The following is an 18,818-nucleotide window of genomic DNA, read 5'->3' as shown; positions in this document are numbered from 1 at the left end:
AAGTTCTATACATGCATGAGTCTCTACATATATTTCTGTATTAGAGGGAAAAACAAAACAAAACAGATTTCTAGAAAAGCATGAAATGAAAAAGACACATAAAACCACAATACAAGGTGATCTAAAATGGTTACTATAATGTCTCTTGTTACCTTCAATAGAACTGTCTATATCACCAGGCATAGTATAATTGAACATAGCAGTACATAACAATATTAATAAAAACAAAACATTGGAGACATTATAGGACTTCAAAAGCAGGTAATAGTCAAACCAGAATGTGTATCCTAGTGAATCTTGTCATCTTCAGAGTAGTTTCCTATACTCTTAGACTTGATACTATCAAGTATGACAGATTTGAATAAAATCAATCAAGACAAAACAGCAATCTAACAAACCAGATTCAAGTAAGATCAGTCATAATAAGACAGTGTAAGTAATACAGGGTTTCAGATTAAGCTAATAGGATATTAAGGATGGTTACTGTAGTATATCCTGCTATTTTTGGAATAGCTGTTTGTGCCCTCAAATCTAGTACAAGTAAACAGACTGGAACAGAATATAATCAAACTATACAGAGGAATGAAAATAACATGGATTTTAAATTCTGATACATTATTAACAATGTCCTCTGCCTTCCTTTTTTAGACAATTCCTCCCCTTTCACTTCAGAGTGCATTATGTATTTTGGGTCCCACTGACTCCTTCAGATTAGGTGGGCAACCCACTATTTACCTAAGTGATTCTGAACCTTTTTACCCCTGAGCTTGATCTTAAGTTGTATACCTTTGTCTTCAAAAGCCTCAAGGTTTTCCTTCTTTATAGCTGTGTAGTTCTCCACTGCACAAAAGTGTCATGTCTTTCCAATCTGTCTGCCCTGATCACTGAGGCCTCTCTGCCTGAAATCCTGGGGTTTTTTTTTTTTCCTCTCTTTCTAGAATGTCCTTCAGTATTTTTTTGTAGGTTGGACTGGTGGTCACAAACTCCCCTCATTCTTCTTTGTCCTGGAAGCATCTTGTTTCTCCATTAATTTTAACGTTTTTCAGGGTACATCAATATGGGTTTGAGGTTATTTTCTTTCAGGGCTTGAAATACTTCTCTCCAAGCTCTTCTTGATTTGATGGTTTGTGTTGAGAAGGCTGTTGTGATTTTGATGGGTTTTCCTTTATAGATGATCAGTTTCTTTTCTCTGCCCTTATTTCTCTCTGGTTCCCTGTCACATGGAGCATTGTTTTCTCATATTTGACTTTTGGTCCATAAACCCTCTTTCAACTTGTTTATATTTCCTGTACAGAGCATCTCGATGGACCTATCTCCTGACCTACTCTGCCTGTATTTCTTTTTGTTAGTGTACCAAGGCCATCTGTTAGAGATTATAGCCAATCTTCTCTGCCTCACTTCTGCTATGCTGTTTTTCTGCCACTGGTTGTCTACTTTTCTCCTTCATGCCACTGTTCCTGAAATCCTGGTGTTTTTTTCTCTCTCTCTAGAATGTCCTTCAGTATTTTTGGTAGGGTTGCATTGGTGGTCACAAACTCCCCTAGTTCCTCTTTGTCATAGAAGCATCTTGTTTCTCCATTAAGTTTGAAAGACAGTTTTTCAGGGTACATCATTCTGGGTTGGAGGTTATTTTCTTTCAGGGCTTGGAATACTTCTCTCCAAGCTCCTTTCTTTTTTTTTTCCTTTTTATCGGTACCAGGGACCGAACTCATGACTGCCTGCTTGCAAGGCAGGAGCTTATGCCGCTGAGCTAAATCCCCAGCCCCTCCAAGCTCTTCTTGATTTGATGGTTTGTGTCGAGAAGTCTGTTGTGATTTTGATGGGCTTTCCTTTATAGGTGATATGTTTCTTTTCTCTGACAGCTTTTAATATTCTGTTTTTGTGATGAATTTCTGGGATCTTGATTATTATATGCCTGGGTGTGGCTCTGTTTTGGTTGTAGCTGGCTGGAGTTCTGTATGCCTCATACATCTGCATATCATTTCCTTTTCCTATGCTTGGGAAGTTTTCCTTAATTATTTCTGTGAATAGCCTTTGTAGTTCCTTTGTTTATACCCCCTGCTTCTTCATTCACATTCTTTATTCTTAAGTTATAGATCCTTTTGTCATCTTCTAGCCTTACTGTTACTGCCAGTTTCCTTGTTATTTTTAAGAGATCTTTCTTTTCATGATCACACATTGTAAACCCATCTTCAAATTTTGATAATCTATCTTTAGTTTCTTTCAAGTAATTTTGCCAGCTTTCAATGGAGTTTTTAATTTCCTGACAATCTCTTTGAATCTGTTTAATGTATTCTAGGTTTGTTTTATGTTCATCGAAGGTTTCCCTCCTTTTTCTATTTTCCTCCATTCTTCCATCTGTGTCTTCTTGAGAGGTGCTTAGCGTTTCTATTATTAATCTTCTTATATCTTGCTTTACTAGTATTAGTATTTCTGTTTTGATTTCTTCTATAATGTCATGAAAATACTTCTTTATGTCAGCTGATACCATGTCTGATATTGCATGTTTGCTACCCTTGATGTCTTCTGTATTTACCTCTCCTGGATCCATATTCCCTGGGTTGGCAGCTGGAGGATTTTTTTTCTTTCTTTCTCTTGTCATGTTTCTGGTTTCTTCCAGACAGGTGTATGGTGGAGGTTCCAGCCCCTTTCCATACTGGTTACAGTTCTTCTGAAGCATACTGGCTAGGAATTGCTGCCCTCTCCAGTTTGCTCTTGATCACCTAGGTGCAAGCAATGGCACTATAGGCTGGCCCCTCCCCTCTGAGCCAGTTAGCCAGCGGGGGCCTTTATCACATTAGTGTGCTATACAGATAGAACTGGTTTGGGACAGTTTCAGGGCCAATTTCATCCCTGGTTATTGGGTTCCTACCAGAGGCATGACCCAGCCCAAACAGATCCCACTAATCTGCTCTGGGTCAGGAATGGCCAGCTGAAGCCACTGTGGTTCTGGGTCCAGGCCCGGCTGTCCAATTCCAATATGTCATCCAGCTGATCACCCTCTGCCACAGGAGGACCAAATTGTGAATACTCACCATGGATTAGTGCAGATCTCTACCCCAGCTCTGTTCTCTGTTGCAATGCATCCTCTGACCGAGGGCCTCAGGCTCACCAATCCCTGATTTCAATGGGCCTGAGAGTCATCTGACTCCAACGCACCTAGCACAGTGTGGGACTGGCTCCAGTGACAGTGGGTCTGGCTCCAGCTTTCTGTCCACATTTTTTTTTCTTTTTATTTAGTTTCTTCCTGGGTCATGAGAATCCCTCTCCTTTTGTCTGGTCTTATCCATGGTGTTAAATTCTAGTGTCTAAGCTGTGTCTCTCAGAGAGGCTCTTTACTTTGCTACTTATTGGTCCACCATCTTCTCAGGATCCCCTATCCTCCTTTTGTTGAACTTTGGGCTCGACTTGCTCTTTTTTTTCTAGATGTTTGAGGTATAGCATCAGGTTGTTTATTTGTGTGCATTCTGTTTTCTGGATGTGAGAATTCACCGTAATCAATTTTCCTTTGATGACTGCTTTCATTGTGCCCCACAGGTTCTGGCAAGGTGTATTTGCATTTTCATTTGCATATAGGTATTATTTAATTTCCTCTGTGAACATTGATTATTCAGCAGGATATTATTTAGGTTCCATGTGTTTGTGGAGGCTTTGTGATTTCTTTTGTCATTAATATCCAATTTCATTGCACTGTGGTCAGATAATATGCATGGGATAATTTCAGTTCTTTTGCATTTACTTTCACATATTCTATGAAGTAGTACATGGTCTGTTTTAGAGAATGTCTCATGTGCAGCTGAGAAGAATGTATATTCTGATGTTGTTGGGTGGATTACTCTGTACGCATCTACTTGATCTGTTTGTTCACAAGTTTGATTCAGTTATTTCTTTTTTTAAAATTTTATTTAAAGAGAAAAAAAACAAAACAGAAAAAGGGTGCAAGTAACACAGAATTTCAAAAAAATAAACAGTAAGAGATCACTAGTTAATAGATTACATATTGTCATCTTAGAAATAGTTGTTCAAGTTACAAAATTAAAGCATACAAAGTGGACATTCAAACAATGAGACTGCAAACAATTGTGTTCAATGATCCAACAAAAACTTAGGAATATGATTATCTATCTTACACACTTAAAAGTACATGCAGTTGTATCCTCTAGAGCGCTTTCTTTTCCTCTCTTTTTTACAATAACAATTACACATTTTGGGTTTTATTACTCCCACACTTCTTACTACTTTTTTTTTGGAAGAGAATAAAACCAAATGTGACAAAACAAAACAGAGTCAGTCAAAACAAAGGATGGACATAGTACATGATGTAAAAACAGGATACAGGGTGATCAACAATGGTTACAATAATGCCTCTTGCTACCTTAAAAACAATTGCCTATATCATCAGTTATAATAAAATTGAACAAAACACTACAGAGCAAAACCAATAAAACCTAAACATTGGAGACATTACAGGACTTCAGAAGAAGATAATAGTCAAACCAGAAATGGGCATCATAGTGAATCTTACTGCCTTCAGAGTGGTTGACTATACCCTGAAACTTGATACTATAAAACAAAACAGAATACGGTTAAAATCAGTTCAAACAAGATGGTGATAGCAATACAAGGACTCAAATCAAGTTAATAGGAAATCAAAAAAGTTACTATAAAAATTCCCACTATTTTGGACTTATTTTTCCCTTAATTAAAAAAGTAATAAAAAATAAATAAATTTTTTAAAAAAAGGAGATTGAGATAAAAAGAGGACATAATAACACAGGTCAGAACAGAACAATTTAAAGCAACACAGTGATTCACTACAAGATAACCCGAAATAATGGTAGTTAACATAGTGTCTCTTTCCTTGAAATATTTGAGTATAACTTCATATACTATAGCATCAAACATATCAAGACAGTATGAAAGCATTCAAGGGAATGAAAGTATTATAGGGCACTTAAGACTAACTAACAGAAAACAAACAATGGTTTCTATATTGTCTCCTTGCCTATAAAAATTTTTGTTTATACTATCACATATAATAAAATCCAGTAAGATACAAATCATAACACCAAAGGAGACAGAAGAACAACAGCTTGATGGGACTTCAAAATGAAATGATATTAAATCAGTACTAGCTATTATGATATGTTGTTTTGTTCAAAATAGCTGTTCATACCATCACAGACAATAAAATCAAACAACTCAGAATAAAACCATTCTAATTAATGAGTGAAAACATTATAAGACTTCAAAGCAATATAATGGGGAATCATGATTGCCACATACTTTTATGTATTGTTATCATTTCTTATACTAGGGTAACTTCGGTATTCATACATGTGAGTTAGATTTATTTCACTTAGGAATATGGTCTCAAGCTGCACCTATTTATTTATAAATATCTCAATGTGATCATTCTTTATAGCTGAGTAGTACTCCATTGTATAAAAATACCACAACTTCTTTATCCATTCCTCAGTTAATGGACACTTAGGTTGTTTCCAAGATCTGGCTATTACAAATTGTGCTGCTATAAACATGGGTGTACATATATCACTGTGGTATGATGCTTTCAGTTCTTCTGGGAATATGCCTAGAAGTGGAATAGCTGAAACAAATGGGACTTTCAATCCCAGCTTTTTGAGAAATCTCCAGACTGACCTCCATAATGGTTGCACCAGTCTACACTCCCACCAACAGTGCAGAAGAGTTCCTTTTTCCCCGCAGCCTCTCCAGCATTTATTGTTGGTGGTTTTCTTGATCCTGGCCATTGTTTCAGGAGTGAGATGAAATCTGTGTGGTTTTAATTTGCATTTCCCTAATGAGTAATGATGATGAACATTTTTTCATGTATTTATTTGCCATTTGCATTTCTTCATCTGAGAATTGTGTATTCATCTCAGATGCCCATTTTTGGATTGGATCTTTGAATTTTGGGGTTTGATTTTTAAAAATTCTTTGTTTTACACAGAAGTCCTTTGTGTTAGGGACAGTTCACTAAGATTTTTTTCCCAGTTTGTGCATTTTTTTTCACTATGCTGGAGATTTCTTTTGACAGGCAGAAATTTTTTTAATAAGAGGTGATCCCAGTTATTGATTCTGGGAAGTATTTCCTGTGTGGTTTGATTCCTGTTGAGGAATTCTCTACCTACTCCTATGTCTTCAAGGTTTTTACCCAATTTGTCTTCTAATAGACTTAGTATTTCCGTTTTAATATTCAGATCTTTGATCCATTTAGATTTTAATTTAGTACATGGTAATAGGCATGGTGATAGTTTTAGTTTTCAGCAAATGGAGAGCCAGTTTTTCTAACACCATTTATTAAAGAGACTGTCGTTCTTCCAGTGAACCTGTTTGGCCACTTTATCAAAGATAAGGTGGTTGAGTGTGTTTGTCGTTGTGGTTGTATCTTCTAATCTATTCCATTGGTCTTCGGCTCTGTTTTGATTCCAGTACCATGTTGATTTTACTACAGTTGCTTTGTAGTATAACTTCAAGTCAGGGATTGTGATGCCTCCTGCCTTGCCTTTGCTGCTTAGAACTATCTTTGCTATTCTAGGTCTCTTCTTCAGATGAATTTTAGGAGTGATTTCTCTAAATCTATGAGGTATGTTGATGGTATTTTTATTGGGATTGTATTGAATCTGTATAACAGTTTTGGGAGAATGGCCATTTTCACAATATTTATTCTTCCTATCCATGAGCAAGGGATGTCTTTCCATTTTCTGAGATCCTTTTCAATTTGTTTTTCGGTATTATAATTTTCCTTGTATAGGTCTTTCACTTCTTTCGTGAGAGTAATTCCTAATATTACATTTTTTTGGTTGCTTGTGTGAAGGGTATGGCTTCTATTATTTCTCTCGGTGATCATGTTGTCAGTGTATAGGAATGCTATTGATTTTTGAGTATTGATTTTATATCCAGCTACATTGCTGAATTTATTTATTTTATCTCAGAGTCTTTTAATGGAGTTTTGAGGGTCTTCTATGTAGAGTATCATGTCATCTGCAAATAATGATAATTTAACTTCTTCTTTTCCTATCTTTACCCCTTTTACTTGTCTCTCTTGTCTAATTGCTCTGGGTAGTATTTCAGTACTATATTAAATAGGAGCGGTGTTAAGGGACATCTTTGTCTTGTACCTGATTTTAAAATAAAGGCCTTCAATGTTTGGCCGTTTAGTATGATACTGACTGTTGGTTTGTCATAAATGGCCTTTATTATATTGAGGTAAAAACCATCTATTCTAATTTTCTGTAGGGTTATTATCATAAATGAATGTTGGACCTTATCTAAAGCTTTTTCTGCATCTATAAAAATGATTATGTGATTCTTACTTTTGGTTTTATTGATATGGTGGATTACATTTATTGATTTATGTATTTTTTTTTCCTAAAGCCATCACAAGGGAGATTTATGTATGTTGAACCTTCCCTGAATGCCTGGGTTGATTCCCACTTGGTCATGGTGTATATAATCTTCTTGATGATTTGCTGCATCTTATTTGTCAATATTTTATTGAGGATTTTTGTTTCTGTGTTTATTAGGGAGATTGACCTGTAGTTCTCTTTTTACTTGGGTCTTGCTCAGGTTTTGGTATTAGAGTAATAATTTGCTTCCAGGAATGACTTAGGAAGGATTGCTCCCCTTTCAATTTCATTGAATTGTTTGAGGAGTGTCAGCATTGTCTTCTTTGTACTTCTTGTAGAATTCTTAGTGAATTCCCAGTGAATCCATCTGGGCCTGGGCTCTTCTTTGTAGGTAAGGACTTAATTATGTTTTCAATTTCATTAGTAGAGATTGGGTTATTCAGCAGTCTTACATCTTCTTGACCTAGCTTTGGTACTTCATATGTTTCTAGGAATGTCTCTATTTTTTTTGTGTTATCAAACCTCTGAGAGTAGAGGTTTTCTAAATAGGTGTTGATCTTCTGTATTTCTACAGAGTCTGCAGTGATTTCACCTTTTTCATTCCTTATTGCATGAATTTGAGCTTTTTCTTCCCTTTTTAAAATAAGGTTGGCTTATCAATTTTATTTATTCTTTCAAAGAACCAACTCTTTGATTCATCGATTCTTTGAATTGTTTTCTTAGTTTCTATTGCATTGATTTCTGCTCTGATTTTTATAATTTCCTCCCTTCTTTCGTCTTTGGGCTTGACTTGCTCTTCTTTTTCTAGATGTTTGAGGTGTAACATCAGGTTATTTATTTGTATTCGTTCTGTTTTCCTGATGTGGGAACTCAGTGCAATAAATTTTCCTTTGAGGACAGCTTTCATTGCATCCCACAGATTCCAGTTAGTTTTATTTGTATTTTCGTTTGCTTGTAGGTATTGTTTAATTTCTTCTTTAATTTCCCCTGTGACCCACTGATTACTCAAGAGTGTTTTCTGCAGTTTCCATATGTTTGTGGGATTTTTGCAGTATCTTTCATCATTAATTTCTAATTTCTTGGCGCTCTGGATCCAGAAATTTGCAAGGGATAATTTCAGCTCTTTTCCATTTATTTAAATATGTTTTGTGAGCTAATATATGGTCTATTTTAGAGAATGACCCATGTACTGCTGTAAGAATATGTATTCTGATGTTGTTGGGTGGAAAACTCTGTATATGTCTATCAAGTCCATTTGTTCAAAGGTGTGATTCAGTTCTTTTATTTCTTTGCTGATTTTCTGTCTGGTTGATCTGTCCCTTGTTGTCAATGGTATGTTAAGGTCTCCTGTTATAATTGTGTTACTGCTAATTTGGTTTTTCATTTTTGTTAATATTTGTTTACATAACTTGGTGCTCTGGAATTTGGTGCATATATATTTAATATTGTTATCTCTTTCTCAAAAATTTCCCCTAACCAGTATGTAATGACCTTTTTGAATCTCTTCTGCTCGTTATTGGTTTGAAATTCACATTGTCTGCAAACGGAATATCTACTCCCACTGTTTTTTGGGTTCCTGTTGCATGAAGTATTGTTTTCTATCCTTTGACTTTCAGTCTGTGAGTATCATTTTGGTTAGATGGGTTTCTTGTAGACAGCATATCATTGGATTTTGTTTCTTGATCCATTCTGCCAGTCTGTTTCTTTTAATTGGTGCAATGAGTCCATTTACATTAATGGTTATAAGTGTTATATGTTGGTTTATTTTTGACATGTTATCTTTCTGCTGTTGCATCTTTATCTTTTCTGTTCTTTTTCATTGTCTGCTTTGCTTAGTGGTTTTTTCCTAAGTGTATCTAAATTGTCTTTCAGTATTCTTTGTAGGGTTGGTTTGGTAATCATGAAGTTCTTCAGCTGTTGTTTGTCATGGAAGTATCTTATTTCTCCATCTATTTTGAAGGACAGTTTTTTGAAGGACAGTCAAGGTTGGAAATCATTTTCCTTTAGGATCTGAAAAACTTCACTCCATGCTCTTCTTGACTTTATTGTTTGTGCTGAGAAGTCTGCTCTGATTCTGATTGGTTTTCCTTTATAGGTGATCTGTTGTTTCTCTCTGAGAGCTTTGATTTATTCTATTGTTATGTTGGATTTCTGGGATGGTGATTATTATATGTCTGGATGTAGGTTTATTTTGGTTATGGCTATTTGGAATTCTATATGCTTCACTGATCCTGATGTCAGTTTCCATTCTCATGTTTGGGAAATTTTCAGCTATTACTTCTCTAAATATCCTCTTGACATCCTTTATGTTGTCCCCTTTTTCATTTATCCCTAACAATGTTATGTTGTTTTTCTTTGCATCATCTTGCAGCTGTTGAATTGTTATGTCCTGATTCCTTATTATTTTAAAAAAGTCTTTCCTTTCCTGCTCACTAACTGCAATCCTGTCTTCAAGGTCTGAAATTCTATCTTCACTTTCGTTGGGGTGGTTTTGACAACTTTCAATGGAATTTTTGATTTCTTGTATATCTCTTTGAATCTGCTTCATGTATTCTGTTTGTTTCTTATAGTGTTCCTCCAGTGATTCTTTTTGTTTCGTCCCTCCAGTTTTTAACTGTGTCTTTTAAATATTTTCAGCATCTCCTTCATTTCTTTTATCATTTCTTCTTTTACCTGGGAGATTATTTCTAGTTTGAATTCCTTTAAAGCTTCCCGGAATTGCTTCTTTATTTCAGTAGCTATGTCTGATACTTCAGGTGTATGGCATATATTTTGTTCTATGTACATAGCTCCTAAGGTTTCTTGGGATGGGCTGTTGGTTTGAGATTGTAATTTGGTCTTTCATTTTGTCATTTTCCTATATTTCCATGTTTCAAGTGTTATTCCAAGGCTTCCCCAGGTCTATTGATAATCCTCTTCTATGCGCTTAGCACCTGGGACTTCGGCTACCCAGTTCCCCAGATTGAAAGAGGGTCACTGGGGGTGGGCTAGGCCAGCACAAGAACCTCCAAGCTGATCCAGTACAACAGGAAGCTGCAAAGTTCCCTGTTTTGGCCCAAGTGAGGGTCCCAGCTAGCTGGGTTTGGGGGATGGTGCGGGGACACTCACCCCAGGCTGCCCAACCCCTGGACTCCAGAGGCCCAGAACTCCAGAGTCTGCCAAGCCCAGCAAGGAGTCTCAAGACCTGTGCAGGCCGGCTCAAGACCCGCTGCGCTGGTCCTATGCAAATGGAAGCCATGAATTCCTTGTCTGGGGCGGAGCAAGGGTCCCAAGCTAGCTGGGCTCCGGAGATGGTGCGAGGGACATTCATCCCAGGCCGTCCAGCCTCTGAAACAGATGGCGCGCACTCGCTCAGAACTCCAGAGTCTGCCAAGCACAGCAGGGAGCGGCGAGGCCGGTGTATGCCCACTCAGGACCCGCCATGCTGGTCCAGTGCAACTGGAAGCTGGGAAGTTTCCTGTCCAGGACTGAGTGAGAATCCCAGACTAGCTGGGCTCAGGGGATGGTGCGGGGGACACTCACCCCAGGCCACCCATCCTCTGGAACCAATGGTGCGCACTTGCTTAGAACTCCAGAGTCCACCAAGCATGGCTGGGAGCAGCGAGGCCGTTGCAGGCCTGCTCTCAACCCACCATGCCAGTTGTTATTTTTTTGATGAATTTTTGTCTACTTTTTGTTTCTTTGTTACAATGGAGTATTAAGGTCCCTCATTATGATTGTATTATTGCTCATTTGATCTTTCATGTCTATTAATATTTGTCTTACATAGCATGTTGTGCCCATATTTATGCTTGTTATCTCTTCCTTCTTTAGTTTTCTCCCTAACAAGTATGTCATGACCTTCTTTATCTCTCTCTTTTTTTTTGTACTGGGAATCAAACCTGTAACTTCATGATTGCTAGGCAGGTGCTTACTCTGCTGAGCTAAATTCCCAGTCCTCTTCTTTATTTCTTTTGATCATTCTTGGTTTGAAGTTCACATTGTCTGCCCACAGAATAACTACCCCTGCTTTATTCTGGGTTCCTGTCTCATGGAGTATTATTGTCTGTTATTTGACTTTCAGTCAGTCTGTCAATTTCCTTTTGAAACACATTTGTTTAAATGTGTTTCTTGTAAACAGTGATATTGTTGGATTTTGTTTCTTAATCTACTCTGCCAGTCTGTTTTTTTTTTTTGATTACTGAATTTAGGCCATTTACATTAATGATTATAATTGATATGTATTGATCTGTGTTTGTCATGTTATTTTTCTGTTGTTGGTTCCCTACTTTTACCCTTCTGTTTAATTGCCTGCTCATTGGTTGCTTGTTCCTTCTATTGTTGTTCTTGGAATTGTAGTTATTTCTCTCTTTCTAGAATATCGTTCCATGTTTTTTGTAGGGTTGGTTGGGTTGCGTTGAAGTTCTTTAGTTGTTCTTTGTCATGGAAGTACCTTATATCTCCACTGATTTTGAAAGATAGTTTTTTTAGGGTACATCAGTCTGGGTTGGAGTTGTTTTCTTCCAATACTTTAAATTCTTCTTGACTTGATGGTTTATGTTGAGAAATCTGTCATGATTATGCTAAGGCTTTCCTTTATAGGTGATCTGTTTCTTTCCTCTAGCAGCTTTTAATATTCTGGTCTTATGCTGAATTTCTAGGATTTTTATTTTGTGTCGCGGTGTAGATTTATTTTGGTTTTGGCTAATGGTGTTCTATAGGACTTACTAATCTTTATGTCAGGTTCTCTTCCCATGTTTGGGAAATTTTCTGCTATTATGTTTGCAAATTATATCATTTGTGTTGTCTCCTTTTTCGTTGATACCTGTCAACCTTATATGGTTTCTCTTTACATCTTCCTGCAGCTGTTGAATAAATATTTCCTGATTCCTTGTTATTTTAAAGAGCTGTTTCCTTTCATGATCACTAATTGCAATCGTGTCTTCAAGGTCTGAGAGTCTATCTTCAGTTTCATTCATGTGGTTTTGCCAGCTTTCAATAGAATTTTTGATTTCCTGAATATCTCCTTGAATCTGTTTCATGTATTCTAGTTGTTTCCTATATTGTTGATTCAAGGTTTCTGTCACTTTCCTGTGTGCCTGTCATGGTTTGTGTCTGTGTCCCCCAGGCCTCATGAGTTTGCATTGTGTATTTGTGATTGGTTCATTGTCTAGTGCTTGAATTGGTGGTGTCAGTACTCCACCCACATAGGGGTGGAGCGAGGATGTGATGTAATGGCAGGAAGAAGGTGTGTCTTGGCTCTTTGCTGGTTCTCACTTGCTGTTTGCAGCCACCATGAACTGTGGCCCAGCCATGCCCGCCTGTCTTGGAGCCAACTGAGTGTGGACTGAAACCTCCAAAAACTGCAAGAAATAAACCTTTCCTTTCCCAACTTTGGGCTTCAGGTATTTTGTCTCAGTAATGAGCATAAATTAACTAAGACAGTGCCTCTATTTTTTTAAATCTATGTCTTTGGATATAGTTACTGATTCTTTCATTATGCTTATCATTTCTGTTTTTCCTAAGCAATTATTTCTGATTAGATTTCCTTTACAGCTTCATGGATTTATTTCTTTACTTCCCTTGCTGTCATTTCAGAGGTTTCAGGTGTGTTATTTCCAAATTTATCCACATCTATGTTTCCTGGACTTGATCTGGATGGACTGAAAGTTTGAGATTGCAGTTTTTTCTTTTGTTCTGGCCTTTTCCTGTGTTTCCCCAAATCAGCTGGTGGCCAAGCCCTAGTTGCTTCCCATTCTGGTGTTCTGTAGGCATCAGGCTTCACTGAGGGTTGCTCTTGGTTTTGGGTCACTAGGCACAGATACCTGGTCCCTGTGGGCTTCAGAGATAGTGTCCAGATGTAGGCAGGTCTTGGAACATAGCTTCCCAGTCCCCAAGAGTGTAACTGAGGGTTCCTGGATGATTGCTGGTTACTGAGCATAGGACTCCCAGTCCCTGTGGGCCTCAGAGATGATGTCTGGGTATGGGTGGGTCGAACTTTGTGACTTTCACTGGATTTTTTTCTGAAAAATCAGAAAATCTCCTGTGTCATTTGTTTCTTCAATCACTTATTCTTTATTTATTAATAGTGACCAAGAGATTCTGCTGGGCAATACCAAAGAGTATAAAAGAGTTCTTTATAGCAAGAGCCACTAGGAGTCAGTACACTTAGAGAAGCATTAATCAACAGAGAAAGTACTTGCTTTCAAGGAGCTCATAGTCAGATGGAGTAAGGTTTGATTTATTAGTTCAGATTTATATGTTGCTTGTTAGTTGCCAAAATAATGATTTGAACGTTGAGAGATATTGAAAGGTCTCCCATTGAAAGATCTTATAGCTCTGATCAGCTGTCTACCTTATAGGGTTGTTCTTATGGCACTGTGGAAGATGGCTTAAGTTAGGAGGCAAGATTGAATATTGGAAAGGGTATGTTAACAGTGCAAGCATCTGGAGACAGTGAGGCAAGGAAACTGAAATACCAGTGGAAGAGTTCTGTCACCTTACACTTCATCCCTTCACTGTTGCAGTGTGCTTCCCTCCTTTTGCATTCTGGGGCCTGTATCCTTTTACCTAACACAATTGCCTTTACCATTTTGCGTTATTTTTTCCTTTGTGACCTTGAGCAGTAGTTTTAGTGGTCTTTGAATACTAAGGTTCCTCGGGTATAAAATGAAGATGACAAGCCAGGCATGGTGACATATACTGTAATCCCAGCCCTCTGGGAAGCTGAGGCAGAAGGACTGCAAGTTTGAGCCTGCCCTGGGCAATTTAGTGAAGCCCTGTCTCAAAATAAAAAAATTTTTAAAAGGGCTAAGGGTATAACTCAGTATGAAGGCCCTGGATTTAATCCCCAGTGTCATAAAAAAGAACAGGAAACAATAGTCTCATAGTGTTATTCTCACAATAAATGAGCTAGTATATAAAAATGATGTCTTATAAAATGATTTCCCCTTATAATTTTAGTTTGAAAAATCAGTCCCACCTCCTTAATACCAATTTAGAAAATACCTTCACAGTTTTCTTCTATTAATTTCACTTCTCTGTAAGTTATTCATGCTGAAAATGCTCCCTCCTGTTTTAATATATGGTCTGACATTATTTCTTGGGCTTTTGGGTCATTTTGAATAAACTATTTAGAATCTTCAATACATTATAACTTTGACATTTAAAGAAATTATCTAGGCTGGTGTGGTGGCATGCCTACAATCCTACCACTCTTGGAGACTGAGACAGGAGGATCTCAGATTTGAGATCAGCCTGGTCAACTTATTTAGTGAGATCTGGCCTCAAAAACTAAAAAAGGAGATCTAGAGTAGTCAGTGGTGCAGTGCCTGCCTGAGGTGAGTTTCATTTCTGTTACCTCCCCCAAAAAGAAAAAATTGAAAATGGGCTGAGGATATAGTTCAATGTGAAGACCCTGATTTAAATCCCCAGTACCACCAAAGGGGAAAAGAAAACAAAAGAAAAAAAAAAAACAAACAGAAGAAATTATGTAAAACTAACAGAGCTAGAACTGGAAGGATCAATTTCTTTCTTTTAAAAAATTTTTGAAAAACAAAACAAACAGATTTGTGTTCTCTGATTACTAGCTTTACCACTTAAATGTATTTTATTTTGATATTCTTTCTTCCCTTGTTGATTTGCTAGTCTTTTATAATTTTTGAATGGTTACTGTAGACAGTACAGCATATAGCCTAGATATTATGATGTACCTGAAATTGGTATGTTTACCCCTTCCTAACAATGTAAGGCTATCATTAATGACAATAGGTCCCTTTTGCCTTTTACCTCCCCCAAGAAGAAAAACTACCGTTATGCACTGTTTTTATTGAACATACATTTGCATCTCTTCAGACTATTTACCCTTCCCGATGTTCTTGCTTTTTTCCTGCTTCGAGGTTTCAGAGTGACGAGGTTTCTCTTGGTTGAATTCTCTCTATTTTATTAGTGTACATGTATTGGTGACAAACTTTTGCCTTTTGCATATTTGAAATGTCTTTATTTTGCCCTTATATATCAAAAGGTTGTTTCAACTGGGCCTTGAATTCTAGATTGAGAATGTCCTTTATATTTTCCATCCTTTTCATTTCTGTACTCATTCTGGATCATTTATACTGGTCTGACTTCTAGTCGATAATTCTCTGTGGAGATATGTTTAATTTGCTACTAATTGATTTTTGCTCTGAGAATTTGTGTATGAAATCTTAATATATTTTATGTCTTCACTGAAATTCTGTTTTTTAATGTGTACATATTAACCATAATTATTTTAAAATCTTTGGAGATTTATTTCTGCTGTATTTTTTCTGGTTTTCAGTCATTTGGTCATAATTTTTTTTAAACATATATTATTTTTTAATTATATTCTGAATATTTTGTATTAAAATATTTAGATACTTCTACTTTCCTTCAAAGAAGAATAAATTAGGGCACACAGATAAGGTGTAAGCATATTACTTTAATCCTTTTGCTTTATTAGGGCTGATCTACGTCCATTTCATTTTTGTCTTTACTTCTACAATATGGCCCTTCTAGGTTTTAGTTGAAAGCCTGTGCTATTAAACCTTCGCAAGCCTTAAACTTCAGTGTCTGTCTAGTTAGTATTGTTTGGATAATAAAAACTATTTAGCTTTTTAACTTCCCAGCTTTTCCTCTGCTGGTTGTCTTAGAATTTTACACAATGTTCATGTAATTTAAGAACTGGAAAATGTCTCTAGGAGAGACATTGTATATTCACTTTTAGAATCACTGCCCTGTAGTTCCTGTTTTATTTATTATGCTGTTCACCAGTTCCACCTGCTTTGATTTCCCTATGCTCTGTGCTGTGTTTCCTCATACCAGGGACACTTTTGTTTTCTGATAATATTCTCTTCCTCCACAAGGTCAGTTACCAAATATCTTCAGGTAAAAGCTGGCATAAATGTAGAACTCACCTTCTGAGATTGAATTCTTTCCTTTCAGGGGTTGTAGCCTTTCAAATCCAGCCTCTAGTGTTTGTTGTTCAATGCTTTTGAGTGGGTGATTTATGTACAGGTGAGCATCTTTATTCTGAAAATCAGAAATGCTCCAAAATCCGAAACTTGTTGAGCACCAACATGACACCACTGCACACTTTACTTCATGTAAAGTGGGTCAGAGTTAGAATGCAGGTGCTGACACTATCGTAAAATTCCTTTCAAGCTGTACATGAAGCATAAACAAATTTGGGGTTTAGACTTGGATCACATCCTTGAGATACCTCACTGTATGTATAAAAATATTACTAAACCCAAAAATCTGAAATACTTCTGGTCCCAAGCATTTCAAATAAGAGATATTAAACCTATGTTTCATCTAGCCTTTGTGATGGGAGAATTAATATGAACTACTTAAAAACTATAAATAAAGTCTCCATAATGTAGTTTACATACTTTTTTTTGTAAACAAGCATTTTATATAGGAGTTGTTTCATGTATTCCAGCAACTGAAGGAAAGACACACGGAAGATTAACAGAATAAAAATCCCCTTTTTCCTACTTCTTCAACACTTTATTTAAATCACAGAACAAAATCCTCTCCCCTTTTCATATAAAAGCATTGGATGGGCTGGTATTACATTTTACACATGATATGGCCCAGAGACTCACATGTTGAGAACTTAAGTCCTTTGGGTAAGCAGAGTTCAGAGGTGAGGAACAGAGAGGTAATTGGATCATGTGGTTATGGAATAGGTATTAATAAGTGGGGGCCAGCTGGAGGAAGTAGGTCACTTGGGGTATGACCTTGAACTGTGTATCTTATTCTTTGCTTTTCTTTTTGGCTCTAGCACTTTCCCTCTCTCTCTGTTCCTCCACTAAGCCCTTCCACAGTGAAGTTTTATCTTATCTTAGACCCACAGCTATGCAACCAGCCATGGATTGAAACCTTTACAACAGTCCAAATAAATTTATCCTCTTCTAAGTTGTATTTAGCAGGCATTTTTATCATAGTGACAAGAAACTAAGTAATATACCAAAAGATTTAGCTCATTGCTAGAGCGCTTGCTTAGCATGCATGAGGCCGTTGATGAAAGAAGGGAAAGAGAAAGAGAGAAACAGAAGCAAAGAAAGAGGGAAAGAAAGAAAGAAGAGAGGGAGGGAGATTTTTCTAGATTTTTTACTCTTTATTTTAGTTGAAAACAGTCCTTTAGTCTATTATATTTTTTTCATTTCCTCTTTGTATCTCCTTCAGGTTAATAAGTGACAATTTTTGTTTGTTTATTTTCTTTATTAGGAGCGTAGAGTGGCAGCTCTCCAAGAAATTGTTCGACTCTTGAGACCTGGTGGGAAGGCACTCATTTATGTCTGGGCAATGGAGCAAGAATATAATAATAAGAAGTCGAAGTATCTTAGAGGAAACATTATTAGCCAAAGAGAGAAAGAGGAGATAAAGAATGATAAATCCACACAAGCATTGCTTGAGCAGATGTTTAATACAGGCAGTCAAAACTCAGCATCTTCTGTCACTTCCATTGATGATATTCAGAAGAAAGAATCCAGTTCAAAGAAATTGACTAATTCTGAACTACCTGTTCATACTAGTAGAACTTCTTTTCATTCTCAAGATGTACTGGTTCCCTGGCATCTGAAGACAAAGACTTGTAAGAACAAACCTGTTGAGACCTTTGATTCTGGAGGATCCCATGACCCAAGTCTTGTGTTTCATCGTTACTACCATGTGTTCCGTGATGGAGAATTAGAAGCTACTTGCCAGACTTTGAGTAAAATCAACATTCTGCAAAGCTACTATGATCAGGGGAACTGGTGTGTTATTCTTCAAAAAGTGTAAAAAAAAGTTCTGATTATTTCTGTGGGCACATGTCATTGTAGAAAACAAATATTCAGCTTTTTTAGAAAGGAGACTAAATTAGTTATCCCTTTAATTAAAGAAAAAAATTGGAAAAATACATAAGGAGAACTCCTTAGGACACATTCAGTCCTAAGGGCTATGTGGGACACATTCAATCAGCTACTGTTGACTAACTTCCTAAATGTGGGGTTTCTCCTACATGACAACTAAGAATGGTGTTTAAATATAATTGAAGTTTTGTGAAATCTTTGGGATCCTTGTACAATAGTGTCACATTTTGAAAACAATCTTTTGTTACAAATGGTTATTGAAGGACTGTAGTGAAGTACCATAACATTTTAATAAAGGTAATATTCCTGAAATATTATCTGTGACTATTAGCTTCTTAAAATCATAACCATGATTTTTATCATCACACCTTATTGACACATGGCTTAACGCATAGTGGGTGCTCAGTAAAATTTTAATCAGATAATACTTATAAGTTAGTAAGAGCTTAATTTACCACTTATTAAGTCCCTGTTATATGCTAAATACTGTTGTAAGTACCAGGAATGGAGCAGTGAACAGAAAGAACAGAGGCTGAGAATATAGCTCAGAGTCCCTGAATCTAATCCCTACCACTGTAAGAAACAAAAAGAA

At 36.7% G+C, this 18,818-nt stretch overlaps 1 protein-coding gene across 1 annotated transcript in view; it reads left to right on the top strand.

Annotated features, from left to right (window-relative positions):
* Positions 1–18,543, top strand: part of Alkbh8 (alkB homolog 8, tRNA methyltransferase) — an 84,963-nt gene extending 66,420 nt beyond the window's left edge. Inside the window, exon 11 of the mRNA XM_063255691.1 lies at positions 17,601–18,543. Coding sequence (XP_063111761.1) covers positions 17,601–18,155 — 555 coding nt within the window. The 3' untranslated portion in view covers positions 18,156–18,543. The remainder of the gene's footprint in view (positions 1–17,600) is intronic.
* The last annotated feature ends 275 nt before the right edge of the window (positions 18,544–18,818 follow it).

The sequence above is a fragment of the Cavia porcellus genome, unplaced genomic scaffold, assembly GCF_034190915.1.
Source record: "Cavia porcellus strain 051 isolate PalLab524CR breed Dunkin Hartley unplaced genomic scaffold, mCavPor4.1 scaffold_9, whole genome shotgun sequence".
Taxonomy (NCBI): domain Eukaryota; kingdom Metazoa; phylum Chordata; class Mammalia; order Rodentia; family Caviidae; genus Cavia; species Cavia porcellus.
Note: the sequence above shows the minus strand (reverse complement) of the source record. Positions and strands in the feature narration are given on the sequence as shown.